Source organism: Carcharodon carcharias, chromosome 27 (assembly GCF_017639515.1).
Source record: "Carcharodon carcharias isolate sCarCar2 chromosome 27, sCarCar2.pri, whole genome shotgun sequence".
Lineage (NCBI taxonomy): Eukaryota > Metazoa > Chordata > Chondrichthyes > Lamniformes > Lamnidae > Carcharodon > Carcharodon carcharias.
The window spans coordinates 18381718-18408956 of record NC_054493.1 but is presented as its reverse complement, the minus strand read 5'-3'; the positions used below and the strand labels follow the sequence as shown (position 1 = coordinate 18408956).

General features: G+C 44.9%; 3 protein-coding genes across 6 annotated transcripts in view; 1 reads left to right on the top strand and 2 right to left on the bottom strand.

The window, feature by feature from the left end:
* Positions 1 to 688: 688 nt before the first annotated feature.
* Positions 689 to 27239, top strand: part of LOC121270570 (gastrula zinc finger protein XlCGF57.1-like) — a 42501-nt gene continuing 15950 nt past the window's right edge. The window contains exons 1-2 of the mRNA XM_041175938.1: positions 689 to 728; positions 2536 to 3753. Coding sequence (XP_041031872.1) covers positions 2645 to 3753 — 1109 coding nt within the window. The 5' untranslated portion in view covers positions 689 to 728; positions 2536 to 2644. The remainder of the gene's footprint in view (positions 729 to 2535; positions 3754 to 27239) is intronic.
* On the bottom strand, positions 5735 to 15219 carry LOC121270562 (zinc finger protein 239-like). 4 transcript variants are annotated; one of them, XR_005941572.1, is made up of 3 exons: positions 14093 to 15219; positions 11478 to 11580; positions 5735 to 6020 (listed from the first exon to the last, which is right to left on the bottom strand). XR_005941572.1 is itself a non-coding variant. In XM_041175930.1 (3 exons), the coding sequence occupies exon 3, from the start codon at positions 10207 to 10209 to the stop codon at positions 9583 to 9585; it is 627 nt and encodes a 208-aa protein (XP_041031864.1). In that variant the 5' UTR covers positions 10210 to 10324; positions 11478 to 11580; positions 14093 to 14116; the 3' UTR covers positions 9464 to 9582. The 4 variants fall into 4 exon arrangements, 1 of the variants encoding a protein (XP_041031864.1); XM_041175930.1 differs by lacking the exon at positions 5735 to 6020 and adding an exon at positions 9464 to 10324 and having other exon boundaries at positions 14093 to 14116; XR_005941571.1 differs by lacking the exon at positions 5735 to 6020 and adding an exon at positions 10285 to 10324.
* LOC121270563 (zinc finger protein 436-like) lies at positions 23859 to 25403 on the bottom strand. The gene has a single exon (XM_041175931.1). It carries the CDS (start codon positions 25095 to 25097, stop codon positions 24228 to 24230), a length of 870 nt encoding a protein of 289 aa, XP_041031865.1. The 5' UTR covers positions 25098 to 25403; the 3' UTR covers positions 23859 to 24227.

Here is a 27239-nt window from a genome sequence, read left to right as displayed (position 1 = left end):
AGGATATACTTGCCATAGAGGGGGTGCAGCAAAGGTTGACCCGACTGATTCCTGGGATGGCAGGATTGTCATATGAGGACAGGTTGAGCCGACAAAGCCTGTATTTATTGGAGTTTAGAAGAATGAGAGTGGGTCTCATTGAAACGTATAAAATTCTGACAGGGCTGGACAAACTGGATGCCGGGATGACATTTCCTCTGCCTGGGGGCGGGATCTAGATCAAGAGGTCACAATCTCAGGATACGGGGTAGGCCATTTAGGATTGAGATAAGGAGAAACTTTTTCACTCAAAGGGTGGTCAACTGTGAAGCTCCCTATCACAGGGGGCTGTGGTGGCAAAGTCGCTGAATATATTTAAGAAGGAAACGGACAGATTTCTAGACTCTAAAGGCATCAAGGAGTATGGGGTGAGAGTGAGAATATGGCGGGAGATAGAGGATCAGCCATGATCATATTGAATGGCGGAGCAGGCTCCAAAAACTAATGGCCTATTCCTGCTTCCATTTCCTATGTCTCAATGAAGCCTCTCACCTGACAGCTCACAATGCCCTGCTGATTGACGGCAGAACCGGACCAATAGGAAATGTGAGGGCGGGGCTGTCGGCGCGTCGAAGCGGCTGGTCCTCCAACCAATCGGAATGAATAAGGGGCGGGGCTGGGCTGAATGAAGCATGCGCAGTGCGTTTAATGGCGATAGGGGAAAAGCTTCTTTCTCAGATTCGCATTCGGTAAAGGCGAAGAGGGTGGGATGGCGGGGTGGAGCGATGGCGCAAGCCGGCCGGTGGTTGAATAGGCTTCGTAAATGTTATGTAAATCGTAAACCTCGATAAACAACCAACCAATAACCGGGACCGTGACGCTCTTTTGTACAGAGCAGGGCCGCCGCTTTCTCCCAGTCCCAGACCCGGATTAACGGCCGCCATCTTTATTGGGGGCAATTTGCAGCAGGGCGCGTGCGCGGCCTCCATCTTTGTAGGGGGCAATGTTATTGAAATTTTTCCAATGACAAAGTGTGAACAATTGTCCATCAAGCTGCTTCATATTTGAGTTACAATGTCTTATTGATGAGGCAGAACAATGATATATGTCCAAGTCAATGACAATCATTTGTGTTTATATTGTGCCCTAAACAGTATAAAACTTTCCAATGCATTTAACATAAATGTTACAAAGTAACATTTGCCACAGCCATATAAGGAGATATTAGGGCAGGTGACCAAAAGCTTTGTCAAAGAGATAGGTTTTAAGGAATATCTTAAAGGAGGAAAATGACGTGGAGAGGGAGAGAGGTTTAAGAAGGAAATTCCAGAGCTTGTGGCCTAGGCAATGGAAGGAACAGTCACTGATGGCAATTAAAATTGGGAATGCTCAAGAGGTTGGATTTAGATGAGTGCAGAGATCTTGGAGATTGTGTGGCTGGTGGTGGAGATTGTGGAGATAGGAATGATCATAACCATGGAGGAAAACAAGGATGAGAACTTTATCCTTTTGTCTATGACATCTTTGGAAATCTCTTCTTTGCCTCCACCTATCACTGGCCCTCTATCCAGTTCTACCTGTCCCACCCCACTCAACCAGCTTATAATTCACCTCATTTCTATTTCTCCTTAGTTCTGATGAAGAGTCATACGGACTTGAAACATTAACTGTATTCCTCTCCGCAGATGCTGTCAGACCTGCTGAATTTTTCCAGCTATTTTTGTTTTTGTTTGAGAATTTTAAAAGTTGGTGCTTTTTAACTGGGAGCCTTTGTAGGTCAGTGAGCACAGTGGCAGTGGGTGAACAAGACAGTGCGACTAAACACACAAGCAACAAAGCTTTGAATGACCTCAAGATTACGGGGGTGGAGGGGGACGGTTTAATGTTGAAGGTCGACTGGGAGTGTGTTAGGATAGTTTGGCCTTGCAGTAACAAAGGAATCGATAATAGTTTCTGCAGGAGATAAAATGAGACTAAGGTGGAGCCAGGCCATATTACTGAGGTAGAAATAGGCGGCCTTGGTGATGATGTGGATATGTGGTTGGAAGGTCATCTGGGAGTCATATATGACACCATGGTTGTGAACAATCTGGTTCAGCTTCAGAGGAAATTTCTGCGCATCCCATACTTGACGTCAGACAAGTCAAGATGGTGCGTGACTTGGTTGGGAACTTGGAGGTGCTGGTGTTCACATACCCTGGTCTGTCTAGGTGGTTGAATCTGATGGTTTGGGTGATTCTGTCAATGTTCTTGTGAAATTATAGATATCAAATTTTTCTCCTTCACCACCTGCCTCTCCCACCTCTCTTTCTCTCACACACACCCTCTCTCCACCCATAGAACCAGAGTCTTGTTTAGGCCCACACCAGATTCCCACCCTGAAGGACATTAGTGAACCAGCTGAGTTTTTATGACAATCCAGCAGTTTTCATGGTCAATTTTTCCTGGTGCCGGCCCCAAAAATTACCAGATTCATTCAGCTCAATTTCACAACCTGCCTTTGTGTCTTCTGGGTTCTGTCTCACTCTCTTTTCCTGTTTTATATCAATTTCACAGGATATTGGAAGGGAAGGATTTGCAGTCAGGAAGTTGAAACCAAACATCACATTGGGATCTGACAGAGTCACCCAATTTATCATAACCAGAATATCATCGGAATTTGAACATGGAAGGGAAAAGCACCATTCACAGTGGAGAGAAACCGTACACGTGTTCTGTGTGTGGACGAGGCTTCAGCCGATCATCTAACCTATCAAAACACAAATGCAGCCACAACAGGGAGAAACTGTGGAAATGTGGAGACTGTGGGAAGGGATATAATTATCCAGTTCAGCTGGAAAGTCACAGGCGCTCTCACACTGGGGAGAGGCCATTCACCTGCTCTGACTGTGGGATAGGTTTCACTCGATCATGCCACCTGACAAGACACCAACGAGTTCATACTGGGGAGAGGCCGTTCACCTGCTCCGAGTGTGGGAAGGGATTCACTCAGTCATCCAACCTGCTGACACACCGGCGCATTCACACTGACGAGACACGTTTTAAATGTCCAGACTGTGGGAAGTGCTTCAGAAGTTCTGGGGACTTGATGTCCCATCAAAATGTTCACACTGATGAGAGACCGTTCAGGTGCTCTCACTGCGGGACTGGGTTCAGATGGTCATCTCAACTCACTGTACACCAACGACTTCACACTGGAGAGAGACCATTCACCTGCCCCGAGTGTGGGAAGGGATTCACTCGGTCATCCCACCTGGTGACACACCGGCGCATTCACACTGGGGAGACACCGTTTACCTGCTCCGATTGTGGGAAGGGATTCACGCAGTTATCCACCTTGCTGATACATCAGCAAGTTCACACTGGGAAGAGGCCGTTCATCTGCTCCAAGTGCGGGAAGGGATTCACTCGGACATCCGACCTGCTGACACATCAGCAAGTTCACACTGGGGAGTGGCCATTCTCTTGCCACGTGTGTGGGAAGGGATTCACTCGGTCCTCCAGGTTGCTGATACACCAGCGAGGTCACACTGGGGAGAGACCTTTTAAATGCCCAGACTGCGGGAAGTGCTATAAAAGTTCTGGGGTCTTGATGTCCCATCAACGTGTTCACACTGACGAGAGACCGTTCAGGTGCTCTCACTGTGGGACTGGGTTCAGGAGGTCATCTCACCTCACTGAGCACCAGCGAGTTCACACTGGGGAGAGACCATTCACCTGCTCTGAGTGTGGGAAGGGATTCACTCAGTCATCCACCCTGCTTACACACCAGCGAGTTCACAAGTAAGTATAGTGATTAGATTTTGCTGCTAATCACATCCAGGACTAAATTGGGCTCTTTTTCTGCTGATGTTAATAAACTCCAGCCTAGTTATAGGTGTTAATATTCTGGATATAATTAAAATAAATCAGCTTTGTGTTAAACACACAGTGTGCCGAGTGTCTTTAATATCTATAACACAAGTTAATTCCTTTGAAGTGCTCTCCCTTTCCTGTCTCCTCCGTTCTCAAACTCCAACTCACCGGGCTCCTTAGCACCTTCTGAACCCACGACCGCTACCACCTAGAAGGACAAGGCAAGCAGATAGCAGATAGATGGGAACATCATCACCTGGAAGTTCCCCTCCAAGCCACTTACCATCCTGACTTGGAAATATATTGCCATTCCTTCACTGTCGCTGGGTCAAAATCCTGGAACCTCCTCCCTAACAGCACAGTGGGTGTACCTTAAAAAGGCAGCTCACCCTCACCTTCTCAAGGGAAATTAGGGATGAGCAATAAATGCTGGCATCGACTGTGATGCCCACGTCCAATGATTGAATTAGAAAAAAACAAGTGTGAGGAGCTCATGGAGTTTCTTTGTCACTATGGTTAAGACAATCCTATCAACTGCCTCTGCTGCTTTCCTCCCTTCCACTAACACACCAGACTGAACTGCCTCTCAAGCTGCTCCTTCTCCTAGCCCTGAACTCACATATTTCTTATGTTTATCTGCCGTCTCTCCTCATGCCCTCTCAGAGCTCATCTTGTCTATGAGAACCACCTCCTGCTCCATTGACCCTATTCTCACTAATCTGCTGATCTTCCAACTTCCCCATTTTCACTGACATTGTTAATGGTTCTCTCTCTTCAGGTCCTGCCCCTCTGTCCTTCAAATCTGCCATCATCATCCCCTCCTCAATAAAACCAACCCTTGACCACAACATATTTACAAACTTCCACCCCATCTCCAACTTCCTTTTTGCATCCAGTCTTTGTCATTTCCCAAATCCATGCCCATCTTTCCAGGAATTCCATTTTTGAATCCCCCCAATATGATTGTTGCCCCTGTCACAGTGTTGAAGGAGCTCTTAGAATCACAACCTACATTCCATGTCACCAAGATGAACTCTCCCTCCTTGTCCTTCTCAGCCTCTCTGCAGTCATTGTCACCATGAACCAAACCATCCTCCCCCAATACCCCTCCATTGGTGCCCAGCTAGATGGGACATCACACTCCTGATTCCTTTCTTATCAAATTGTAGCCAGAGACTCACCTGCAGTAGCTGTGATTATTTGAATAAAACTGTTACAGACTCACTCACTCAATAGGCGATCAGGTATCACTGCACTTTGATATAAAAATGTTCCATTATCACCCTCACTGGCCTGCATAGGAGGGCTGCTTTGGGGTGCATCAGAGTGCTTCAGCTGGAGTTTGATGAGAGAGGGACTTTTAAGGGTTAATTCGATCTAAAGTATAATCTTTCTTTAATTTAGCAACTAACTAAAAGTTGTTCTTTGGGTTGGGAGAAGTTGAGTTTTAGTCCAGCTTTAAAACAGAGGTTATACAGGCTCTGCTTGCAGCTGTAGCTAGTTAATTAGTTAACTGGCTTAAACGTTTTCAGAAGCTAGATTCAGGCAGCATAAAAGCAAGCCATTGGTAAGAGAGGGACTTTTAAGGATTAATTTCTATCTAAAGTCTAACCATTCTTTAAATTTTTTATTCATTTATGGGATGTGGGAATCGCTGGCTAGGCCAGCATTTATTGCCCATCCCTAGTTGCCCTTGAGAAGGTGGCGGTGAACTGCCTTCTTGAACCACTGTCATCTACATGGTGTAGGTACACCCACAGTTCTGTTAGGGAGGAATTCCAGGATTTTTATCCAGCAACAGTGAAGGAATGGCAACATATTTCCAAGTTAGGATGGTGAGTGGCTTGGAGGGGAACTTCCAGGCGGTGGTGTTCCCCTCTGTCTGCTGCCCTTGTCCTTCTAAGTATTGCTAAAAGTTATTCTTTGGGTTGGGAGAAAGTGACTGTTAGTCCAGCTTTAAAACCAAACTTATACAGGCTCTACTTGCAGCTGCAGCTAGTCCATTAGTTAACTGGCTTATACAGTTAAGTCATGGCAGGGCAGCTCGGCCAAGTGGAATGCTCCTCCTGTGCAATGTGGGAAGTCAGGGACACTTCCAGTCTCCAGGTGACCAAGTATGTAGGAAATGTCTCCAGTTGCAGCTACTCAAAATCCACGTTTCAGAGCTGGAGCTGTGGCTGGAGTCACTGTGGAGACAAAGCAAAGAAGAGATCTTCGTGGATAGCACATACAGCAAGGTGGTCATACCGCAGGTAAAGAGTACACAGGCAGAAAGTGATTGGGTGACTGCCAGACAGAGTAAAAGCATTAGGCAGGTAGTGCAGGGGTCCCTGGGTCCAAGCAAAGGGGATGCAATGGCGTAGTGGTATTGTCGCTGGGCGAATAATCCAGACACCCAGGGTAATGCTCTGGGGACCTGGGTTTGAATCCCGCCATGGAATTTGAATTTGATAAACAATCTAGAATTTAAAAAGTCTAAAAACCATTGTCGATTGTTGTGAAAACCCATTTGGTTCACTAATGTCCCTTTAGGGAAGAAAATCTGTCATCCTTACCTGGTCTGGCCTACATGTGACTCCAGTCCCACAGCAATGTGGTTGACTCTTAAATGTCCTCTGAACAAGGGCAATTAGGGATGGGCAATAAATGTTGACCCAGCCAGCGATGCCCACATCCGATGAATTAATTAAAAGATGTCAGTGGCATCATGAGTGGCTCAGCTGCAAAAGGTGGGGACAGCGCAAAAGAAATATTGACAGGGGATTCAATCATAAGGGGAACAGATAGACTTTTCTGCGGCCACAGACGTGACGCCAGGATGGTATGTTGTCTCCCTGGTGCCAGCATCAAGGATGTCACTGAGTGGCTGCAGGACATTCTGAAGGGATGGGTGAACAGCCAGAGGTCATGGTCCATATAGGTACCGATGATGTAGGGAAAAAGAGGGATGAGGTCCTGAAAGCAGAATATAGGGAGCTAGGAAATAAAAAGCGATTCCCCTGGAATCAGGATTACTCCAAGTGCTACGTGCTAGAAAGATCAGGAAAAGGAGAATATATCAGATTAATTCATGGCTGGAGAGATGGTGCAGGAGGGAGGGATTTAGATTGCTGAGACATTGGAACTGATTCTGGGGAAGATAGGACCTGTACAAGGTAGATGGGTTGCACCCCAGAAGGACTGCAACAAATATCCTCGCTGGGGTGTATGCTAGTACTGTGGGGGAGGGTTTAAACTAGACTGGCAGGGGGATGGGAAACTGAGTGGGGAGACACAAGAGAGGGAAACAAAGATTGGAATGAGAGACAGAAAAGTAGAAAGCAAAAGTGGAAGGCAGAGGAAACAAGGGCTAACAGTAAATAGAGCCACAGTACAAAAAAATGTGTAAAAATGTTAAAAAGTCTAAAGCACAGAACATTCGCAATAAAGTAGATGGATTAACAGTGCAAGTAGATGTAAACGGATACAATATGATTGTGATTACAGAGACATGGCTGCAGGGTGACCAAGGCTGAGAACTGAATGTCCAAGCATACTCGATATTAAGGACAGACAGGAAAAATGGAAAGGAGGTGGTGTGGCATTGTTAGTTAAGGACAAATTCAGTGTGATAATGAGAGAGGAAATTGGCTCAGAAAATCTAGATGTAGAATCAGTCTGGTTGGAGCTAAGAAGGAACAATGGGAAGAAAACATTATTGGGTGTTGTCTGTAGGCTTCCAAACAGTAGTGATCAGGTGGGGGACAGTATTAAACAGGAAATTAGAGATGCATGTAACAAGGGCGCTATGGTATTCAGGGGTGACTTTAAACTGCATATGGATTGGGCAAACCAAATTAGCAATATTACTGTGGTGGATGAATTCCTGGAGTGTACAAGCTTTTTTTTAGATTTGAATGTCGAGGAACCGACTAGGGAACAAGCTATTCTACATTTGGTATTGCGCAATGAAGGAGAGTCATACACGGACTCAAAATGTTAACTCTGTTTCTCTCTCTCCTCAGGCACTGTCAGACCTGCTGAGTTTTTCCAGCATTTCCTGTTTATATTTCAGACACCCAGCATCTGCAGTATTTTGCTTTTACGCTAGCATCATGAGGAAATCTTTTCAGTAACAAGTGGTAAGAATTTGGAATTCACCATCGGATGGATACAGATTCAAGAGTGACCTTCAGAAGGGAATTGGATAAATTCTTGAAAGAGAAATGATGCTGGGATGGAGTAAAGAATGGGGGAATGGGACTAACTGGGTCGCTTGCCGAATTTGTCAGCACAGATTCGATAAGCCAAATGGCCTCTTTCTCTGCTGTGGTTTGATGACATTCTGTCATCTATAATAATGGAACGATTCATAATAAACATATAATAGAATCTCATAGAGCACGGATGGTGGCCATTCAGCCCATTGTGCCTGTCCTGTCTCTGAAAATGTTACCAATCTGTCGCACTCCCCTGCCCTTTTCCAATCGCCCTCCAAATCTTTACTTACTAAGTTGAAATTCAAATCACTTTTCAAAGTTATTAATGAATCTGCTTCTACCAGTCATTCAGACAATGACTTCAGTCTTCCCAATGTTTAATTTGAAGAAATTTCTGCACGTCCACCACCAGATATCAAACAGTCTGATAATTTACCAAGAGTGGAGAAGTCGAGAGAGGTGGTAGTGAGGCAGAGCTGGGAGCTGTCAGTGTAAATGTGAGAACTGACAGGGTTTTCAGACGATGTCATTGTGTGGAGCAGGTTAATGAGAAATAAGAGGAGACTAAGGCTGGATCCTTTGGGGACACCAGAGGTAACTCTGGGATTGGAAAGGGAAGACATTGCAAGTGAGTCTCTGGCTGTGACTAGTTAGAGAAGAATGCAACCAGGAGAGAGCGGCCCCACCCAGCTGGACGACAGGGGAGAGGTGAAGGTGCAGAATGATGTGGTCAAAATTGTCAAAGGCTACAGACAGGTCGAAGACGAGAAGGGAGAGTCACAGTCACACAGGATGTCATTTGTGACTTTGTTAAGAGTTGTTTCAGCACTATGAAGAGGCAAAAACCTGATTGGAGGGATTCAAACATGGAGTTCTGGGAAAAATGGGCACAGATTTGGGAGGTGACAACGTGTTCAAGGACTTTGGAGAGGAAAGGGAGGCTGGAGATGGGGCAATAGTTTGGAAAGACAGTGGGGTCAAGGATTTGTTTTTTGAGAAGAATGTAATGATGGGAAATCTGAAGGAGAGAGGGACAGTACCTGAGAGAGAAAACTATTAATATAGTCAGTGGACATTGGGAAGTTGAGTGATCAGCAGTTAGTGGGAGCAGGGTCGATGGAGCAGGAGGTGGGTTTCATAGGCAAGATGAGCTCTGAGAGGGCATGAGGGGAGATGGGAGGGAAACGACAGAAAGATGTGAGTTCAGGGCTTGGGTAATGGGGAACTTTAGGGAGAGCGAGTAGAAGGGAGGGAAGCAGCAGAGGCAGTTGATTGGATTGTCTCAATCTTAGTGACAAAGAAGCTCCATGAGATCCTCACACTTGGCGGAGGTGAAGATGGAGAGGGGAAAGGGAGAGCCCTTCAAAAGGAACTAACTTGTGTTAGTGATATTAAAAAGATTCAACACACTGTGTCTTTAACACAGAACTAATTTATTTGACTTTTCACCCGATCAGACCCTGCAAGTGGGCTGTAGTTTATAACATCAGCAGAAATAGACCCCAATGAACATGATTCAGTCCAAGATGTGATGAACAGCAAAATCCCATCACTGTCGTTTCTTGTGAATTCGCTGGTGTCTCAGCAGGTGGGGTGAATGAGTGAATCTCTTCCCACACTGGGCACAGGTGAATGGCTTCTCCCCAGTGTGAACCCGCTGGTGTGTCAGCAGGTGGGGTGAATGAGTGAATCTCTTTCCACAAGTGGAGCAGGTGAACGGCCTCTCCCCAGTGTAAATTCGCTGGTGTACAATGAGTTGAGATGATCGCCTGAACCCAGTCCCGCAGTGAGAGCATTTAAATGGTCTCTTGTCTGTGTGAACACACTGATGGTACATCAGCTCCCAGAAACTTTTAAAGCACTTCCCACAGTCTGGGCATTTAAAAGGTCTCTTGTCAGAGTGAACTCGCTGGTGGCTCAATAGGTTGGATGAAAGAGTAAATCCCTTCCCACACGTGGAGCAGGTGAACGGCCTTTCCCTAGTGTGACTGCACCGATGCATTTCCAACTCAGATGGGAATCTGAATCCCTTCCCACAGTCCCCACATTTCCGTGGTTTCTCCCTGGTGTGGCTGCGCTTGTGTCTTGACAGGTCAGATGATTGGTTGAAGCCTCGTCCACACAGAGAACACGTGTACGGTTTCTCTGCGATGTGAACGATGCTTTCTCTTTCCATGTTCAAAATCAAATGATATTCAGGTTATGATAAATCAGGCGAATGTCAGATTCTGCTGTGATGTTTTGTTTCTGTTTCCCGACTGCAAATCCTCCCCTTCTAATCCCCTGTGAAACTGATTTAAAACAGAAAAAAGGGAGTGAGAGAGAACCCACAAAAACAGGTTGTGAAACTGAGCTGAATGAATCTAGTAATTTGTGGGGCCGGCACTAGGAAAAAGTGACCATGAAAACTGCTGGATTGTCATAAAAACCCAACTGGTTCACTAATGTCCTTCAGGGAAGGGAACCTGCCACCCAGTCTGGGCCTATACAAGACACTGGCCTCCATGGGAGGAGAGAGAGAGATGGAAGATGCAGGGGCTGAAGATGTGTTTAATACATCTTCAGCTCAACCAGAACTTTGGCAGAATCTCCCAAACCCTCAACCTCCTCCACCTAGAAGGACGAAGGTAACAGGTGTCAATGAACAAAACAAAAACAAAAACAGAATTACCTGGAAAAACTCAGCAGGTCTGGCAGCATCGGCGGAGAAGAAAAGAGTTGACGTTTCGAGTCCTCATGACCCTTCGACAGAACTTGAGTTCGAGTCCAAGAAAGAGTTGAAATAAAAACCAGCTTATATTTCAACTCTTTCTTGGACTCGAACTCAAGTTCTGTCGAAGGGTCAAGAGGACTCGAAACGTCAACTCTTTTCTTCTCCGCCGATGCTGCCAGACCTGCTGAGTTTTTCCAGGTAATTCTGTTTTTGTTTTGGATTTCCAGCATTCGCAGTTTTTTTGTTTTTAACCCAGGTGTCAATGAACACCTGTCCAACTCACACACCGTCCTGACTTGTCTGACATCCAGTACTGGATGAGCAGAAATTCCCTCCATTTAAACTTTGGGAAGATGAAAGCCATTGTCTCCACTCCCTAACCAGCTCTCTGAGGCTGAACCAGAATATTCACAATCTTGTTGTCATATTTCAGCCCAAACTGAGCTTCTGACTGCAGATCACTAAAACCACCCATTTCCACCTCAGTAACATCGCCCAGCTGTGCCCCTGCCTCAGAGCACAGCCCGGCCCTCATTCCAGCGCTATGGATTCCCGTTCTCATTGACAGGGGACTTTCTGACCCATGGGATTCTGGGTAAACCAGCCGCCATCGAGACCAATCTGTAAAAGGGCATTTTTTTCCCCATTGGTAAAACAGAAGATCCATGGATGAGGGGGGATATTGGACAGGAAGCACAATGAGAGGCTCGGACACTTTATTAAATACTTACAGCAGAAGCACATTAATCTGGTCGGAAATCACTTCCTCACAAGCAGCCAGCGGAGTGGAGCCTCCGAAGATTCCGGTCCCTTTCCCATCAGTATTTACAGGAGCTGGGACACGGAAAAGAGTCTCAGTAAAATCAGGGATTTATTTGTTCGCGATTTTACAATGGGTCTGGGCTCACACTCGATGTTTATGCAGCCTGTGATTCCGTGAGTTTATTTACTCTCCCCCTCCAGACCCTCTGGGCTCTCTGTTGTTGGACTCTCTATTGTTTTTCAATGTCCTCCTGGCCTTGTTGTACCTGATCCAATAAAAACCCTCACACAGGGAACCGCTTTAGACATGTTCTGACTTTTCACCTCAGTCTTATTGTGCTAAATGATCTCATTGACCGTTCTCTTTCTCTCGATCAGTCCATCCACCATTTCTTTTCTGGATTTCACTCCTTCTTGTTGTTCCAGGATTTCATCTCTCTGCCTTTTATTTCTTTTACTGAAGATTCCTGTCCATTGCTGCCTCACAGCCTCGTCCTGTTCCCACATATTCTCCATGTCTAAGTGCTTCCCAGTGGCCGTGCCAGCCGTGGCCCCTATTCCAGCCCAGTCACTGATCCCTCGCTTCCCTCCATCCTTTTTACTGGTGTCACTATCACAGGCATGATCGCAGTGTTTTCCCAAAACTGCCTTAACACAGGGGTCTTGGCTACCAGGTGGTCATAGTCCACCCATCTCTCTCCCTGCATTCTGACTTCTGAAATCCCTGGATAATTCCCTTATCATCCAAACATCAAGGTCCTTGTAGATAGGATGACATAACCGTGGGGACGAGTGTGTGGTATTCAGGGCACATAGTACAGGAACTATTTTAAATCTTGTATCATTCTGTAGGCTTTGTGAGTACGAGTGATGATTAAACCATTTATGGAACCAATTTCGTGTGGCAGGACAGATTGAGGGGGTATCAGTGAAGCATTTGGAGTCTTGGGCTTCATAAATAGAGGTACTGAGTACAAAAACAGGGAAATGCACCAACAGAGAGTTGTTCTGATCGGGAACTCTCTCCCTGAAAAGGTGCTAGAACCTGATTCTATGTTTAGCCTCCACCCACTCGTCCTAGATTCCCCAACCAGTGGAAATAGTTTCTCTCTATCTATCCTGTCAGTTCCAATTAATATCCCAAAAACTTTCATCAAATCAGCTCTTAATCTTATAAATTCCAGGGATTACAACCCTCACAGTGAGGTGATTTATTTTATCAGGAGGAATAGGGAGAGGGAAAATATTATTCATGGCACAGCTCTAAAGAGTGTGCAGGGACAGAGGGACCTGGGGCTTCATGGCTTTGATCTCTGAAGGTGACAGAATGTATTAAGAGAGTGGTTAGCAAAGCCGATTGGATCTTGAGCTTCATAAATAGTGATATTGAGAACAAAAACAAGGAAGTTATGTTGAATTCTTTATGAAGCTCTGGTAAGGCCACAATTTGAGAACTGCATCCAGTTCTGGTCACCTCACTTTAGGGAGGATGTGAAGGTCATTGAGAAGGTGCAGAGGAGCTTTACCAGAATGGTTCCTGCAAAGGAGGTTGAGGGGAAATTGGTAGAGGTGTATGAGATTATGACAGGTTTAGATATGGTGGACAAAGAAAAGCTATTCCCATCAGCTGATCATACAAAGACTCAAGGGCAGAGGTTTAAGATTTTGGGTAAAAGGTGCGGGAGATGTGAGGAAGAATATTTTTACACAGTGAGTGGTAATGAGCTGGAGGTTACTGCCTATGAGGGGGGTGGAAATGGACATGGTAAGTAATTTCAAAAGCAAAGTGGACAGAAGCATGAGGGAAATAAACTTGCAAGGATATGGGGATAGAGCAGGGGAATGAGACTGATTGGATTGCTCTACATAGCTGGCATGGACTCAATGAGCCTAATGGCCTCCTCTGTGCCATAATGACTCTGTGACACTTTTGCGTAATCTCATTCTGTAATTTAACCCTTGGAGCTCAGATCACTCAGGTAAATATGTGCTACACTCCCTCCAAGGCCATTCTATCCTTTCTGATGTTTGTTGCCCAGAACTGAACACTGTTCTTCAGGTGTGCTATAACTAGGGTTTGTGTGTCTCAGTAGTTTTCCAGTCACACCTGAAATCTTCTCAGAAGAGGCCCATCAGCCCATCAAGTCTACACCAATAATGAGAAACACCTGACCTACCTAATCCCATTTACCAGCACTTGGCCCATAGCCTTGAATGTTGGTCAAGATGTCAAGGACCATTGGTCCCTAATGGGCCCTACTCTTTCCCTGGTTATCCTCTTCCCACTGGCATTGAAAAAAAAATTTAGATCCCTGCAGTTAAATCTTTCAGACACCGAATTGTAGATTTTTCACTAAATATCAATTTAAGATTGTAGTAAAAGTTCATAATTTTATTGTCAAGGGGTTTCTACTGAAAGTTTTTGAAATTAAGAGGAAGGATCACAGATGGTGCTTTTAAAAAGGGACACTGCAGTCCTGAAAATCAGTGACATCTCCAGAATATTAAACTCCAGCCAGTTATAGGGTGGTTAATATCAGCAGAAACAAAATATTGCCAGACTATGAATACTAAACAATCTTACAAGCAGCAAGAACAGCAGGATCCAACCCCCGCAGTCACTTATGAACTTGCTGATGTCTCAGGAGGCATCGTGACTGAGTGAATCCCTTCCCACACACCGAGAGTTGAATAACCTCTTCTCAGTGTGAGTGCGTTGGTGGGTCAGCAGATTGAAAGACTTTGCAAATCCCTTCCCACACAGCGAGCAAGTGAACGGCCTCTCCCCAGTGTGAACTCGCTGGTGTGCGGTGAGGTTGGATGATCGACTGAATCCTTTCCCACATACGGAGCATGTGAATGGTCTCTCTGCAGTGTGAGTGCGTTGGTGAGCAGTGAGGTTGGATGACTGCCTGAAACGCTTCCCACAGGAAGTGCAGCTAAATGGCTTCTCCCCAGTGTGAATTCGCTGGTGTCTCAGCAGGTTGGGTAAAACTGTGAATCCCTTCCCACACTCGGAGCAGATGAATGGTCTCTCCCCAGTGTGAACTCGCTGGTGTAAAATGAGGGAGGATGCTTGTCTGAAACTCTTTCCACAGGAAGTGCAACTGAATGGCTTCTCTTCAATGTGAATTCGCTGGTGTGACAGCAGGTGGGATGACCCAGTGAATCCTTTCCCACACACAGAGCAAGTGAACAGCCTCTCTCCAGTGTGAACTCGCTGGTGTGTCAGCAGGTGGAATGACTGAGTAAATCCCTTCCCACACTCGGAGCAGGTGAATGGCCTCTCCCCAGTGTGAGTGCGTTGGTGTACAGTAAGTGCAGAAGAGTGCCTGAACCTCTTTCCACAGGAAGTGCAGCTGAATAGCTTCTCCTCAGTGTGAATACGTTGGTGTGACCAAAGGCCAGATGACTGAGTAAATCCCTCCCCACACACAGAGCAGGTGAATGGCCTTTCCCCTGTGTGACTGTGTCGATGGTTTTCCAGCAGGGATGGATAATTGAATCCTTTCCCACAGTCCTCACATTTCCACGGTTTCTCCATAGTGTGGGTGTCCTTGTGTCTCTCCAGGTTGAATGATCAGTTGAAGCCTTGTCCAGACACAGAACATGTGTATGGTTTCTCCTCACTGTGAACGATGTGATGCTTTTTCAGGCTGTTTAACTGGTTAAAGCTCTTCCCACAGTCAGTTCACTGAGACACTCTCACTCAGGTGTAAGTGTGTGTCTCGGTGTTTTTCCAGTCACACTGAAGTTCAAAATATTTTCCCACAGACACAACAGAGAAACATTTCTCCTTCCACATTCAAAGTCTGAGGATATTCAGGTCCTGGTGAATCGAGTGACTCTGTCAGAAGATGTTTGGTTTGAGTTTCACATCTGCAAATCCTTCCCTTCTAATACCCGGGACAACGAGTTTATAAAAGTCATCACTGTCTGTCCGGGATATAAATTCAGAGCAGACAATTCTAGTTTTAATGGAATATTGTTTTCTCTCTTGTTCCCCCAAAGCTGTAAATCCCCGTCCCACACACTCTCCCTCCTCCCTGGGCTGAAATCCAAACCCATCTCCACCATTTCTTTCCTCCACTCCCAGTTTTCTCCCTCCCTCTCCTCTGCCTGGGTTCAGTTCTCCAGCTCCTGTCTGCAGACTGACAATAAAATCAATGAATTAATCATTTTCCCTCCTGGTCACAGACACTCTCAAGCCCATTCCACCCTCCATTGCATCATCAAGGTGGCCATACATGCGTCTGCTCCCAGATGAACCAAGATGACGGCCGTTAACCTGGGCCTGCTCCTGGGAAGAAGCCCCAGAGCTGCAAACGCAGGACCTGCAGGCTCTTATTGGGGGTTTGGGGTCTCCAATGAGTGTTTCTGAATCCTCCACGCCCACCTCCCAGGGTTTCCTTCCTTCCCAGAGATCAGAGTCCTCACTGATTTCAATTGCTGAACACCCTCTCCCTGGCAGGACTGTACTGAGTTTCCATACATACAAACATTGGAATTAGGAGCAACAATAGGCCATTCGGCCCTTCTAACCTGCTCCACCATTTGATAAGATCATGGCTGATCTGATCGTGGCCTCAACTCTATTTTCCTATTTATCCCCAAGAACCTACGACTCATTTGTCAATCGAGAATCTATATCACTCAGCCTTGAATATATTCAATGACCCAGCCCCCCTGGTCTCAGGGGAAGAGAATTCCACAGCCTATTAACTTGCTGCCAAGGGGGGGGTGTGGTGGCAATGAACGTGGTGAATGATCTCAAAAGGAAATTGGATAAACACTTGAGGGAAATAAATCTGCAAGAATACACGGATAGAGCAGGGAAATGGGATGGGCTGGATTGCTCTGGAGAGCTGGCATGGACTCAATGGGCTGAATGGCCTCCTCTATGCCATAACGTCTCCATGACTCTTTGTGCAATCTCGCCCTGTAACTTAACCCTTGGGGATTGGATATTATTCAGGTAAATCTGTGCTACACTCCCTCCAAGGCCATTCTATCCTTCCTAAGGTTTGTGGCCGAGAGCTGAACACAGTTCTCCAGGTGTGCTCTAACTAGCGTTTGTGTGTCTCAGTGCTTTTCCAGTCACACTGCTTCAGGATCACAGAATAGTTACAGCACAGAAGGAGGCTGTTCGGCCCTTTGTGTCTGTTCTGGCTCCCTAAAGGAGATATCCGCTGTGTGCCACTCCTCTGCCTTCTCCCTGTAGCCCCTCACATTCTTCTTTTTCAAACAATACAATCATTTCCTTTCGAATGCCTCGATGGAATCTGCCTCCATCACAGTCCAAACACTGGCTGTGCGATAAAGTTTTTCTCATATGACCATTGCTTCTTTCCCCAATTCCTTCAATCTGTGTCCTCTGAATCTCCATCCTCCCACCAATGACAGCAGCTTTTCCCTGTTCACTCTGTCCAGGCCCCTCATGACTTTGAATACCTCTATCAAATCTCCTCTCAACCTTCTCTTCTCCAAGGAGAACAGTCCGGACTTCTCTAATTTATATTTGTAACTGGTCCCAGGGATGAGGGACTTCATTCTCATGAATCTTTTCTGCACTCTCTCTAATGCCTTTACATCCTTCCCAAAGTGTGGTGCCCAGAAATAGACACAATACCCCAGTTGAGGCCGAACCAGTCTTGTATCCAAGTTTAACATAACAACTTTGCTCTTGTACTCAATGTCCCCATTAATAAACCCCAGGATACTGTGTGCTTTATAAACTGCTTTCTCAACCTGCCCTGCCACCTTCAACATATACACATATACATCCAGGTCTCTCTGCTCCTATACCCACTTTAGACTTGTATTCTTTCTTTTCTATTGTCTCCCAGCATTCTTCTGACCAAAATGAATCACGTCACACTTCTCTGCATTACATTTCATCTGCTACTTGTCCATCCTGTCTACTAGCCTGTCTACGTCCTTTTGAAGTTCCACACAATCATCCTCACAGTTCACAATGCTTCCAAGTTTTGTAATGTTTGTGAATTTTGAAACTGAGCCCTGTATACCAAGGTGTAGATCATTAATAATTCTTCAGGAATAGCAGAGGTCTTAATGCTGATCCCTTGGGAACTCCACTATAAACCTTCATCCAGTCTGAAAAACAACCATTAACCACGGCTCTTTGTTTCCAGGCACTCAGCCAATTCCGTATCCATGTTGTTACTGTCCCTTTGATCACATGAGCTATAACTTTTCTCACAAGTCTGTTGTGCGGCACTTTATCAAATGCCTTTTGGAAGTCCATCTACACCACATAAACAGAATTACCCTCATCACCCCTCTCTGATGCCTCATCAAAAAACTCAAGCAAGTTAGATAAGCCGGTTCTGAGAAAGAGTCATATCGGACTCGAAACATTAACTCTGTTTCTCTCTCTACAGATGCTGCCTGACTTGCAGAGTTTTTACAGAACTTTCTGTTTTTATTTTAGATAAACATGATTTATCGTTATTTATTTTGTCCTGAATTATCGTTTCTAGAAGCTTCCACACCACAGAAGTTAAACTGATAGACCTGTAGTTGCTGAGCTTATCTTTTGACCAGTTCTGAACAAGGGTGGAACCTTTGGAATTCTCCAGTCCTCTGACATCACCTGAGTATAAGGAAGATTGCAAAGTTCTGGCCAGTGCCTCCGCAATTCCCAATCTCACTTCCCTCAATATCCGTGGATGCAAACCATCCTGGTACATTGTCCATTTTAAGTACAGACAGACTATCCAATATGTCATCAATTTTAAACCCTTCAGGGGTCTCAACTACCTCCTCTTTCACCATGACCTGTGCAATGTCTTTTTCTTTAGTAAATACAGGTGCAAAGTATTAATTTAATACATCAGCCATGCCCCCTGCCTCCATGTGTAAATCCCTTTTGTGGTTCCAAATGAGCCCCACCCATCCCTTCATCATCCTTTGTATGTCTATAGAAGACATTTTAATTTCTTTCTATGTTAGCCATCAATCTCTTTTCATACTCTCTCTTTGCTTCTCTTAATTGCTTTTCCAATCCTGCTCTGAATCTTTCTTATTCAGTTTGGTTCTATTTTACACCTGACATCTGCAATGAAGAACACTTTTTCTTCTTCATCTTAATCTCTGTTGTTTTTGTCATAGTGAGTGCTCTGGATTTCTTTCTCCTATATTTTGCCTCGTGGGAATGTACCTTGACTGTATCCAAACTATCTCTTTTTTCAAGGCAGCCAATTTTTCAGTTCCAGTTTCACCTGCCAACCTTTGATTCCAACTTAACTGGGTCAGATCCATTCTTACCCCACTGAAGTTCATTATTCGCATGCTTACCTGAAATCTTTGCCTACAGACAAGCTGTTTCACTTCTACATTCAAACTTTGGTGATATTCAGGTTCTGATGAATCGAATGACTCTGTCAGATGTTTGGTTTGAGTTTCCCGTCTGTCAATCCTCCACTGCCAGTGTCCTGTAAATTTACAATAACCATCACTATAAATCCAGGATGGAAACTGAGAAGAGACAAACATTTCTCTTGATTTGAGTTTCCTGTGTGTAAATCCTCCCCTTCTAACCCACTGTAAAGATAGTTTCCAAAATCCATCCCTGTCAGTCCAGGAAAGAAATTCATAATATTCTCTCCTCCTGCTGACAGAGACATAGATGACCGCGCATGCGCCCCTCTGAACAAGATGGCGGCCGTTAATCCGGGTCTCTCACCGAGGAACGCGGATCGGGGCAACTGCCGCCCACCGATACCAGCAAGGAACGAGTAGCTGGTTATTCTGGCTTCAGAACGGCTCAAGGTGTTATGAAACCTGCCTGTCTACCCGCCGGCTGCATCTGTCCCTCAATTCCGCCCTTTATCTTACCGGCTGCGAACCTGACAAACAAGCAGCTTTCCTTCGCCCTGCATCACATTGCGCATGCTCCAAACTCGAGGCGGGATTGCACCTGCGCACTGATGTCCAGTTCCAGCAGCCACACTGCGCATGCTCCCATCACAATGCCTGGGTGATTGATGGCAGCTCTGGACCAATAGAAACAGGTGGCAGGACCAAAGGGGAGCGCCTGGCCCTCCAGCCAATTGGAGTGAATGAGGGGGCGGGGCTGAGCCCGGATCTCCCTGATTGGCTGAAACTCTGCATTATTTTGGAAGTTGATTTGTCTCAAACTCCAGGAGAAAACTGGACCTTTCTGTTTGTGGCTTTAAATAGATGAAACCCTGCGGGTGAGGAGCAAATATTTCAACATTTGTTACTGAAATGTGGGAACATGGTGAAACAAGGCACAAACTTAAAGGAATAACTGGGCAGACAGGGAATTCACCATTAGAACAAGGGGAGTCCTTGGTTTCAATAAATGAACCGGCAGGAGGGTTAGGACAGGTCAGGATAAGGTTAATATTCAGAACAACACAGAATGTAAAGGAAAAACTGATCTCAAAGACAATTTGTTGTAACGTGTGTGGAGGGAATGTGCTGAACCAGGTTTAAAGAGGTTAAACATGTTTTCCATATCGCACAGTCACAAAGCTTCAAAGATGAGACATGAAAGCCCTCGACGTTAATCATGACAAGTGGGAAGCTAACTGATGATTGATGCAATTGGAAACACCAGCTGTGGGCAGAAGTCCACCACCACAGCGACATGTTGTTCCAGAAACTCCAACACAGACAATCAAGGTGTCAGCAGAGGTCATCCCGCAACACGAGTAAGGAAAACCTTATACGAGACATTTTGCCTTTACAGAATCGGTTTGTTCAGCCATCAGATGAAGTGCAGCAGATCATCTCATCTGATCTCACCAAAGTTCTGAGGCTGCATTCCCATCATCTCTCACAGATGGATAGATGCTAAACATATGGGCCAATCACATTAAAATCTGGAACTCAGATGGGAATATGGATTGGTGTTAGGTGGGAAGGTCTGGATCAATGTCTTACTCCAGGAAGCTTTAAAATCAGAATGACAGCATTTCAGAAATTATTCCTGTGATATCAGTGATCCCATTCGTATCTGTTAGTAAGACTGATGGAAGTATTTAGTGGAGACAGTAGCATGCTGGAGGATGATGTACACAAGTGTTTTCTGAACTGAGGATAATAGTGAGGGGAAAGGAAGGGATCTTGAAAAAAAAACAGACGCTCCATGTTGTTACAAAGGAAGTTGGACCTTCCACTTGGGTAGACACAACACACACACAAAAACCCAAATGGATACACTTCCTATCGATCAGGTGGACCCCTTATATTGATGGTCTCGTTGAAGGTCAGGCCACAGAGCAGAATGTATGAAAAGATGGCTCCAAACTCCCTGTAAATCTAACCCTCTGATTTCGGTTTTGTAGCCATCTTTCCATCCATCTGCTGCCTGGCCCTTCACTCCACACAGCCTGATCTTGGTCACCTTGTACGCACTGTTATGGGTGACAAGCAGGTTACAAAACAGAAAACAGAGAGAAGAGGTTAAGGGTAGTGACTCAGTTGGTAAAAGGTGGGAATTGATGTTCTACTGTTATTCAAATTTATATAAATGATTTGGACTCAGAAATCAGAAACCCAACTTTAAAATTTGGGAGCAGAATTACAGTAAATCACAGATAAGAATTCCCAGTTAACAAAACTTTGTTGTACAGTTCATTAGATCTTTAATTCAGTAGCAGAGTGTACAATGACATGAGGAAGTGATGAACTGATTTATTTATTAATTAATTGATTACCAAATTGGGAAGTACAGTTAATACTGAGGAAGACTGCAACAAAATCCTGGGATCTAACACACACATCAATATAGCAGGGAATTCTTGGAAATATGGTGTAGGTCCTTCTTTATCTGGAGATCAAGTGTCTGTTGTATAATTGTCCTGGGGTTAAAAGGATCCTGTGAATTCCTCCTTGTGTTATTTTAATACAGACTTTACACTATTTACTTTTAGCTACGTTTTACTATGTTAAAGGTGCTATGTCACTACCAGTTGTTGTTGACATTGGCTTAAAGTAGTGGACTCAGGACTGTCACCAATAAACCTTAAAAACTTCACAGAATAATCACCACAGTCATTTTTAAACTGGAGACTTATTCCTGCCATTTCAGTTTCAGTCAGGAACAGAGCACAGTTTTACACCAATCTCTGATTTAACAGCATGTTTCCAGACTGCCTGACTCAGGTTGTACAACCGCAGTTGTAAAGGAGCCTTCTGCTCTCTGCCTAGCAGCTTTGAAACACATTGGTTACAAAACAGAAATCAGAGGGTTAGATTTACAGGGAGTTTGTATTTTTCCATCCATTTTTCTATGTGGCCTTGGACTCCACAGCCTGACCTTGGTCATCTTTAGGCTGTATGTACTGCACAGAAGTGGCTGTGACACATTTCTCACACACCTCAGGATTAATCCACATGTGGGTTTTGCTGTCAGTAAAGAAATATGAGAAAGACCAAAGTGTCATTTGTCCCTCTCAGTGTGACCCTGAAGGACTGTGTCCAGGCTGAAGTTCTGTTCCTGCCGTATGATCTTCCCCCAGATTGTCCTTTGAGCTTCAGCCAGGTGATGTTAAACACTCAGGTGGGAAAGACAAAATTGTACAACAATGTGTGAAAAACAAAGTTTGACATGCTATGTGACATTTATCCAGAATATTAAACAGCAGCCCATTGATATGGTTTATTTACTTATAGATGAACATACGGATTAGGAGCAGGAGTAGGCCACTCGGCCCCTCGGGCTTGTTCTGCCATTCAATAAGATCATGGCTGATCTGATTGTAATCTCAACTACACATTCCTGCCGACCCCAATAATCTTTCACCCCCTTGCTTATCAAGAATCTATCTACCTCTGCCTTAAATATATTCAAAGACTCTGTCTCAACTGCCTTTTGAGGAAGAGAATTCCAAAGTCTCACAACCCTATGAGAGAAAAAATAATTCCTCATCTCTGACTTAAATGGGCGACCCCTTAAACAGTGGCCCCTAGTTCAAGATTCTCTCAGAAGAGAAAACATCCTTTCCACATCCATCTTGACAAGACCCCTCATGATCTTATGTGTTTCAATCAAGTTGCCTCTTACCCTTCTAAACTCCAGCAGGTACAAGCCTATTCTGTCCAACCTTTCCTCATAAGACAACCCGCACATTCCTGGTATTGATCAACTAAACCTTTGCTGAACTGCTTCCAATGCATTTACATCTTTCCTTAAATAAAGAGACCAATACTACACACAGTACTCCAGATGTGGGTGCACCAGTGCTCTGTATAACTGAAGCATAACCTCTCTACTCTTGTACTCAATTTCCCTTGCAATGAACGATAACATTCTTTCAGCTTTGCTAATTACTTGCTGTACTTGCTAACCTTTTGCGATTCATGCACTAGGACACCCAGATCCCTCTGAATCTCAGAGCTCTGCAATCTCTCACCATTTAAATAATATGCTTCATTTTTATTCATCCTGCCAAAATGGACAATGTCACATTTTCCCACATTATACTCCATTTGCCAGATTTTTGCCCACTCACTGAACCTATTTGTATCCTTTTGTAGTCTCCTTATGTCCTCTTCACAATTTATTTTCCTACCTATGTGTCATCAGCAAATTTAGCAACCGTACCATCGGTTCCTTCATCCAAATCATTTATATAAATTATAAAGAGTTGAGATCCCAGCAGTGATCCTTGTGGCACACCACTCATCACATCCTGATCAGAAAAAGATCCATTTATGTCTACTCTCTGCTTCCTGTTAGCTAGCTAATCTTCTATTCATGTCAATATCTTACCCCATACACCATGAGATTTCATTTTCCGCAATAACCTTTAATGAGGCACCTTATCAAATGCCTTCTGGAAATATAGGTACAGTACATCCACCAGTTCTCCTCTATCCACAGCACTCGTTACTTCTTCAAAGAGCCCCAATAAATTGTTTAAGCATGATTTCCCTCTCACAAAACCTTGTTGGCTCTGCCTGATTAAACTTGAAGTTATCTAAGTGCCCTGTAATAACGCTTCTAACATTTTCCCTATGACAGATGTTAAGCTAACTGGCCTATAGTTTCCTGCTCTCTGTCTCCCTCCCTTTTTGAATAAAGGAATTACATTTCCTATTTTCCTATCTGATTTTCCTATCCTTCCCCGAATCTAGCGAATTTTGGAAAATTAAAACCAATGCATCAACTATCTCACTAGCCACTTCTTTTAAGACCCTAGGATGAAATCCTTCAAGACCCGGGGACTTGTCATCCCGCAGCTCCAACAATTTGCTCAGTACCACTTCCCTGGTGATTGCAATTTTCTCGAGCTCCTCCCTCCCTTTCAATTCCTGATTTATAGCCATTCCTGGCATGTTACTTGTATCCTCTGTAGTGAAGACGATGCAAAATACCTGTTCAATTCATCTGCCATCTCCTTATTTTCCATTATTAACTCCCCAGATTCACTTTCTATAGGAGCAACCTTCACTTTGTTAACTCTTTTCATTTTTAGATATCAATATTTACTTTTACTATCTGTCTTTATATTTCTACCTCACTTTCTCTCATACTCGACTTTTTCTCTCTTTATTAATCTTTCAATCATTCTTTTCCTTTTTAAAATTCTGTCCAGTCTTCTGAGCTACCACCCATCTTTGCACAATTATAATTCAGCAGAAACAAACTTCAGCTATCAGAATGAAAGAATTCAATCCTGAACAGGATTAACAGCAACAGTAACCACAGATTTCAATCTCCATAGTCACTTGTGAACTTGCTGATGTGTCAGCAGGGTGGATGACTGAGTGAATCTCTTCCCACACACAGAGCAGGTGAATGGCCTCTCCCCAGTGTGAACTCGCTGGTGTGTCAGCAGATCCTTTTCACTTTTAAAGGTCTTCTCACACTCAGAACATTTAAAAGGTCTCTGATCAGTATGAACAAGTTGATGTGTCAGAAGGTGGGATGACCGAATGAATCCCTTTCCACACATGGAACATGTGAATGGCCTCTCGCCAGTGTGAACTCGCTGATGTGTCAACAGGTCAGATGAATTGGTGTATCCCTTCCCACACATGGAGCAGGCGAATGGCCTCTCCCCAGTGTGAATTCGCTGGTGTGTCAGTAGTTTGGATGGCCGATTAAATCCCTTGCCACAGATAAAGCAGGTGTATGGACTTTCCCCAGTGTGAATTCTCTGGTGATTCAGAAGCCTAGATAATCGATTAAATCCCTCTCCACACAAGGAACAGATGAACGGACTCTCCCTCGTGTGAATGCGCTGGTGTGTCAGCAGGTAGGATGACTGACTGAATCCCTTGCCACACACGGAGCAGGTGAACGGCCTCTCTCCACTGTGAGTTTGCTGGTGCCTCTGAAAGTTTGATGAATGACCGATTGTCTTCCCACACACAGAGCAGATGACTGAACTCTGCTCAGTGTGAGTGTGCTGGTGTCTCATCAGGTTGGATGAACTAGTAAATCCCTTCCCACACACGGAGCAGGTGAACGGCCTCTCCCCAGTGTGACTGCGTTGATGAATTTCCAGCTTTGATGGGGAACCAAATCCCTTCCCACAGTCTCCACATTTCCACGGTTTCTCCATGGTGCCGGTGTCCTCGTGGCTGTCCATGTTGGATGGTCAGACCAAACTTCGTACACAGTTTATCCTCGCTGTGAATGATTAGATTTTTTTTCAGGCTGTGCAATTGGTTAAAACATTTCTCCTTCTACATTCAAGGTTCAATGATATCCAGCACCTGATGTATTGAGTGAATCTGTCAGACTTTGATGTGATTTTTGGTTTGAGTTTCCTGTCAGCAAATTTTCCTGTTCACTTCTTTGAGCTGCAGTAGTCCATGTGGTGTTGGCGCTGTTAGGAAGGGAGTTCCAGGATTTCAACCCAGCGACAGTGAAGGAATGGCAATATATTCCCAAGTCTGACTTATGATGGAAGAAAGGTTATTGATAAAGCAGCTGAAGATGGTTGGGCCTAGGATACCGTCCTGAGGAATTCCTGCAGCGATGTCCTGGGTTTGAGGTAACAAAGAATAAAAAATAAACTGATAAATGTTAAATAATGTTGTTGATAAAAGAGATACTCAGTTAATTTTTCAGAGATGACTGATTCCCCAGGGGTTCACTCTGACTCCCCTGACTGACTGACTCAGGGTCCAGTCCTCAATCCCCCCGATTGGTGACTGAACTCGCTGCTCCCTTCGCTCCTCCGGCCTCTGAGCTCCTCTTGCTGTTGTTTCCCAGGACAGTCAATGCCCGCTGTCCAACATGACCCTGTCAGATGGAGTTCAGGGGCTCAGAGGAAGAAAAGAAAATGAGGCGGTGGATCTGAGTTGGGAAAAACAAGGAGAGAAACAGGATTCAATGGAGAAACTGAGCGGGGGGCGAGCGGAGCCTCAGGAACAGCGAGTGCGGCTCTCAGAGGCCGAATGAGAGCGGCCGGACCCGGCGGCCCTGCGGTGATCTCCCGGGGATGGGGGTCGGGGGTCGAGGTTGCCCATTAAAGCGATGCTGCAGCCCCTCCCCCATCCTGGCCGCCGCTTCCCGGTTTCTTCTCCCGTTTCCACCGAGTCCGACTCACAACAAAGGAGCCGCCCAGAATGCCCCGCGGCTGGCCCTGGGGAGCATGCGCACTCTCAGCGCCCAGGGAAAGGAGCGAGTTGGATAGAGCGATTTCTGGGGCGCGGGGGATTGTGGGAACCACGGCCGCCATTAGCATAAGACTCAAACAATGGTTCCACCAGAGAAGGAGGACAATTGGCCGATCTTATCATCTAGCGTCACTTAGCTGATCACACTGTCCCGCCTTTTTTCATAACCTTGCAATTGATTATTGATACAGGGTCTAGGTTAAAGAAACTGAGACAGGGTCTAGTGTAGGGATGACTGAGACAGGGCTCAGGTTAATCTCAACTGAGACAGGGTCCAGTGCAGTGATTACTGATACAGCAAGAGGAGTAAAATAAACCAAGACCTGATCTAGTGCAGTAATGAAAAGGATGGTGCCTAGTGGAATATTAAGCAAGACATGGTCTGACTCTAGTGCAGTAATAACTGAGATATATTATGATATGGCCCACTGTAATGTAACAGACAGAGGGCCCAAATTACAGTGGCGCAGTTGACTGCAGTAGCTTTGACAGGGCCTAGTGTAGTGCAAATAGTGGGCTGGACTTAGATGACAATAACTGAGCCACGGTCAAGGTAAGTTAAAAGCAAAACAAGGCCGAGTGCATTATAAACAGGGACAGGGTCTAGTGCAGTAATCAGTACACTGGGTCTAGTGTACTATAACCCAGGATAGGGTCTAGTACAGTTCAAAATAATATTAAGAAATATTTGCATTTATATAGCTCATTTCATGATCACCAAATGTGTCAAAACACTTTATACCTAATTAAGTACTTTCAAATTGTTAGTCATGTTACTAACGCAGGGCCTCGTGTAATACAGGTAGATATAATTAGAGACACGGTCAAATAACTGAGACAGGGTCTAATGAAACAGAAACAGAAACATGGTCTAGTTTGTAACAACTGAGACAGCATCAAGGGCACAAATAACAGAGTCATGTAAAATATAAGTAGAGACTTAGTCAAATCTAGTGATAATCAGAGAGGATCAACTGCAGTAATGTCTTGAATATAGCTTCAAATAGTAATCAACACCTATTCAGGCCCTAATCAGGCTTCAGGTGATTGACAGTTAACTGTCACACAGTCAGATGAGTCAGCTACCTGAGCAACCTTTTAACTAG

Coding starts and splice junctions, on each gene's coding strand:
- LOC121270562 (XM_041175930.1), bottom strand. CDS start 10,209: ATGGAAAGAGAAAGCATCGTTCACATCGCAGAGAAACCGTACACGTGT.
- LOC121270563 (XM_041175931.1), bottom strand. CDS start 25,097: ATGGACAGCCACGAGGACACCGGCACCATGGAGAAACCGTGGAAATGT.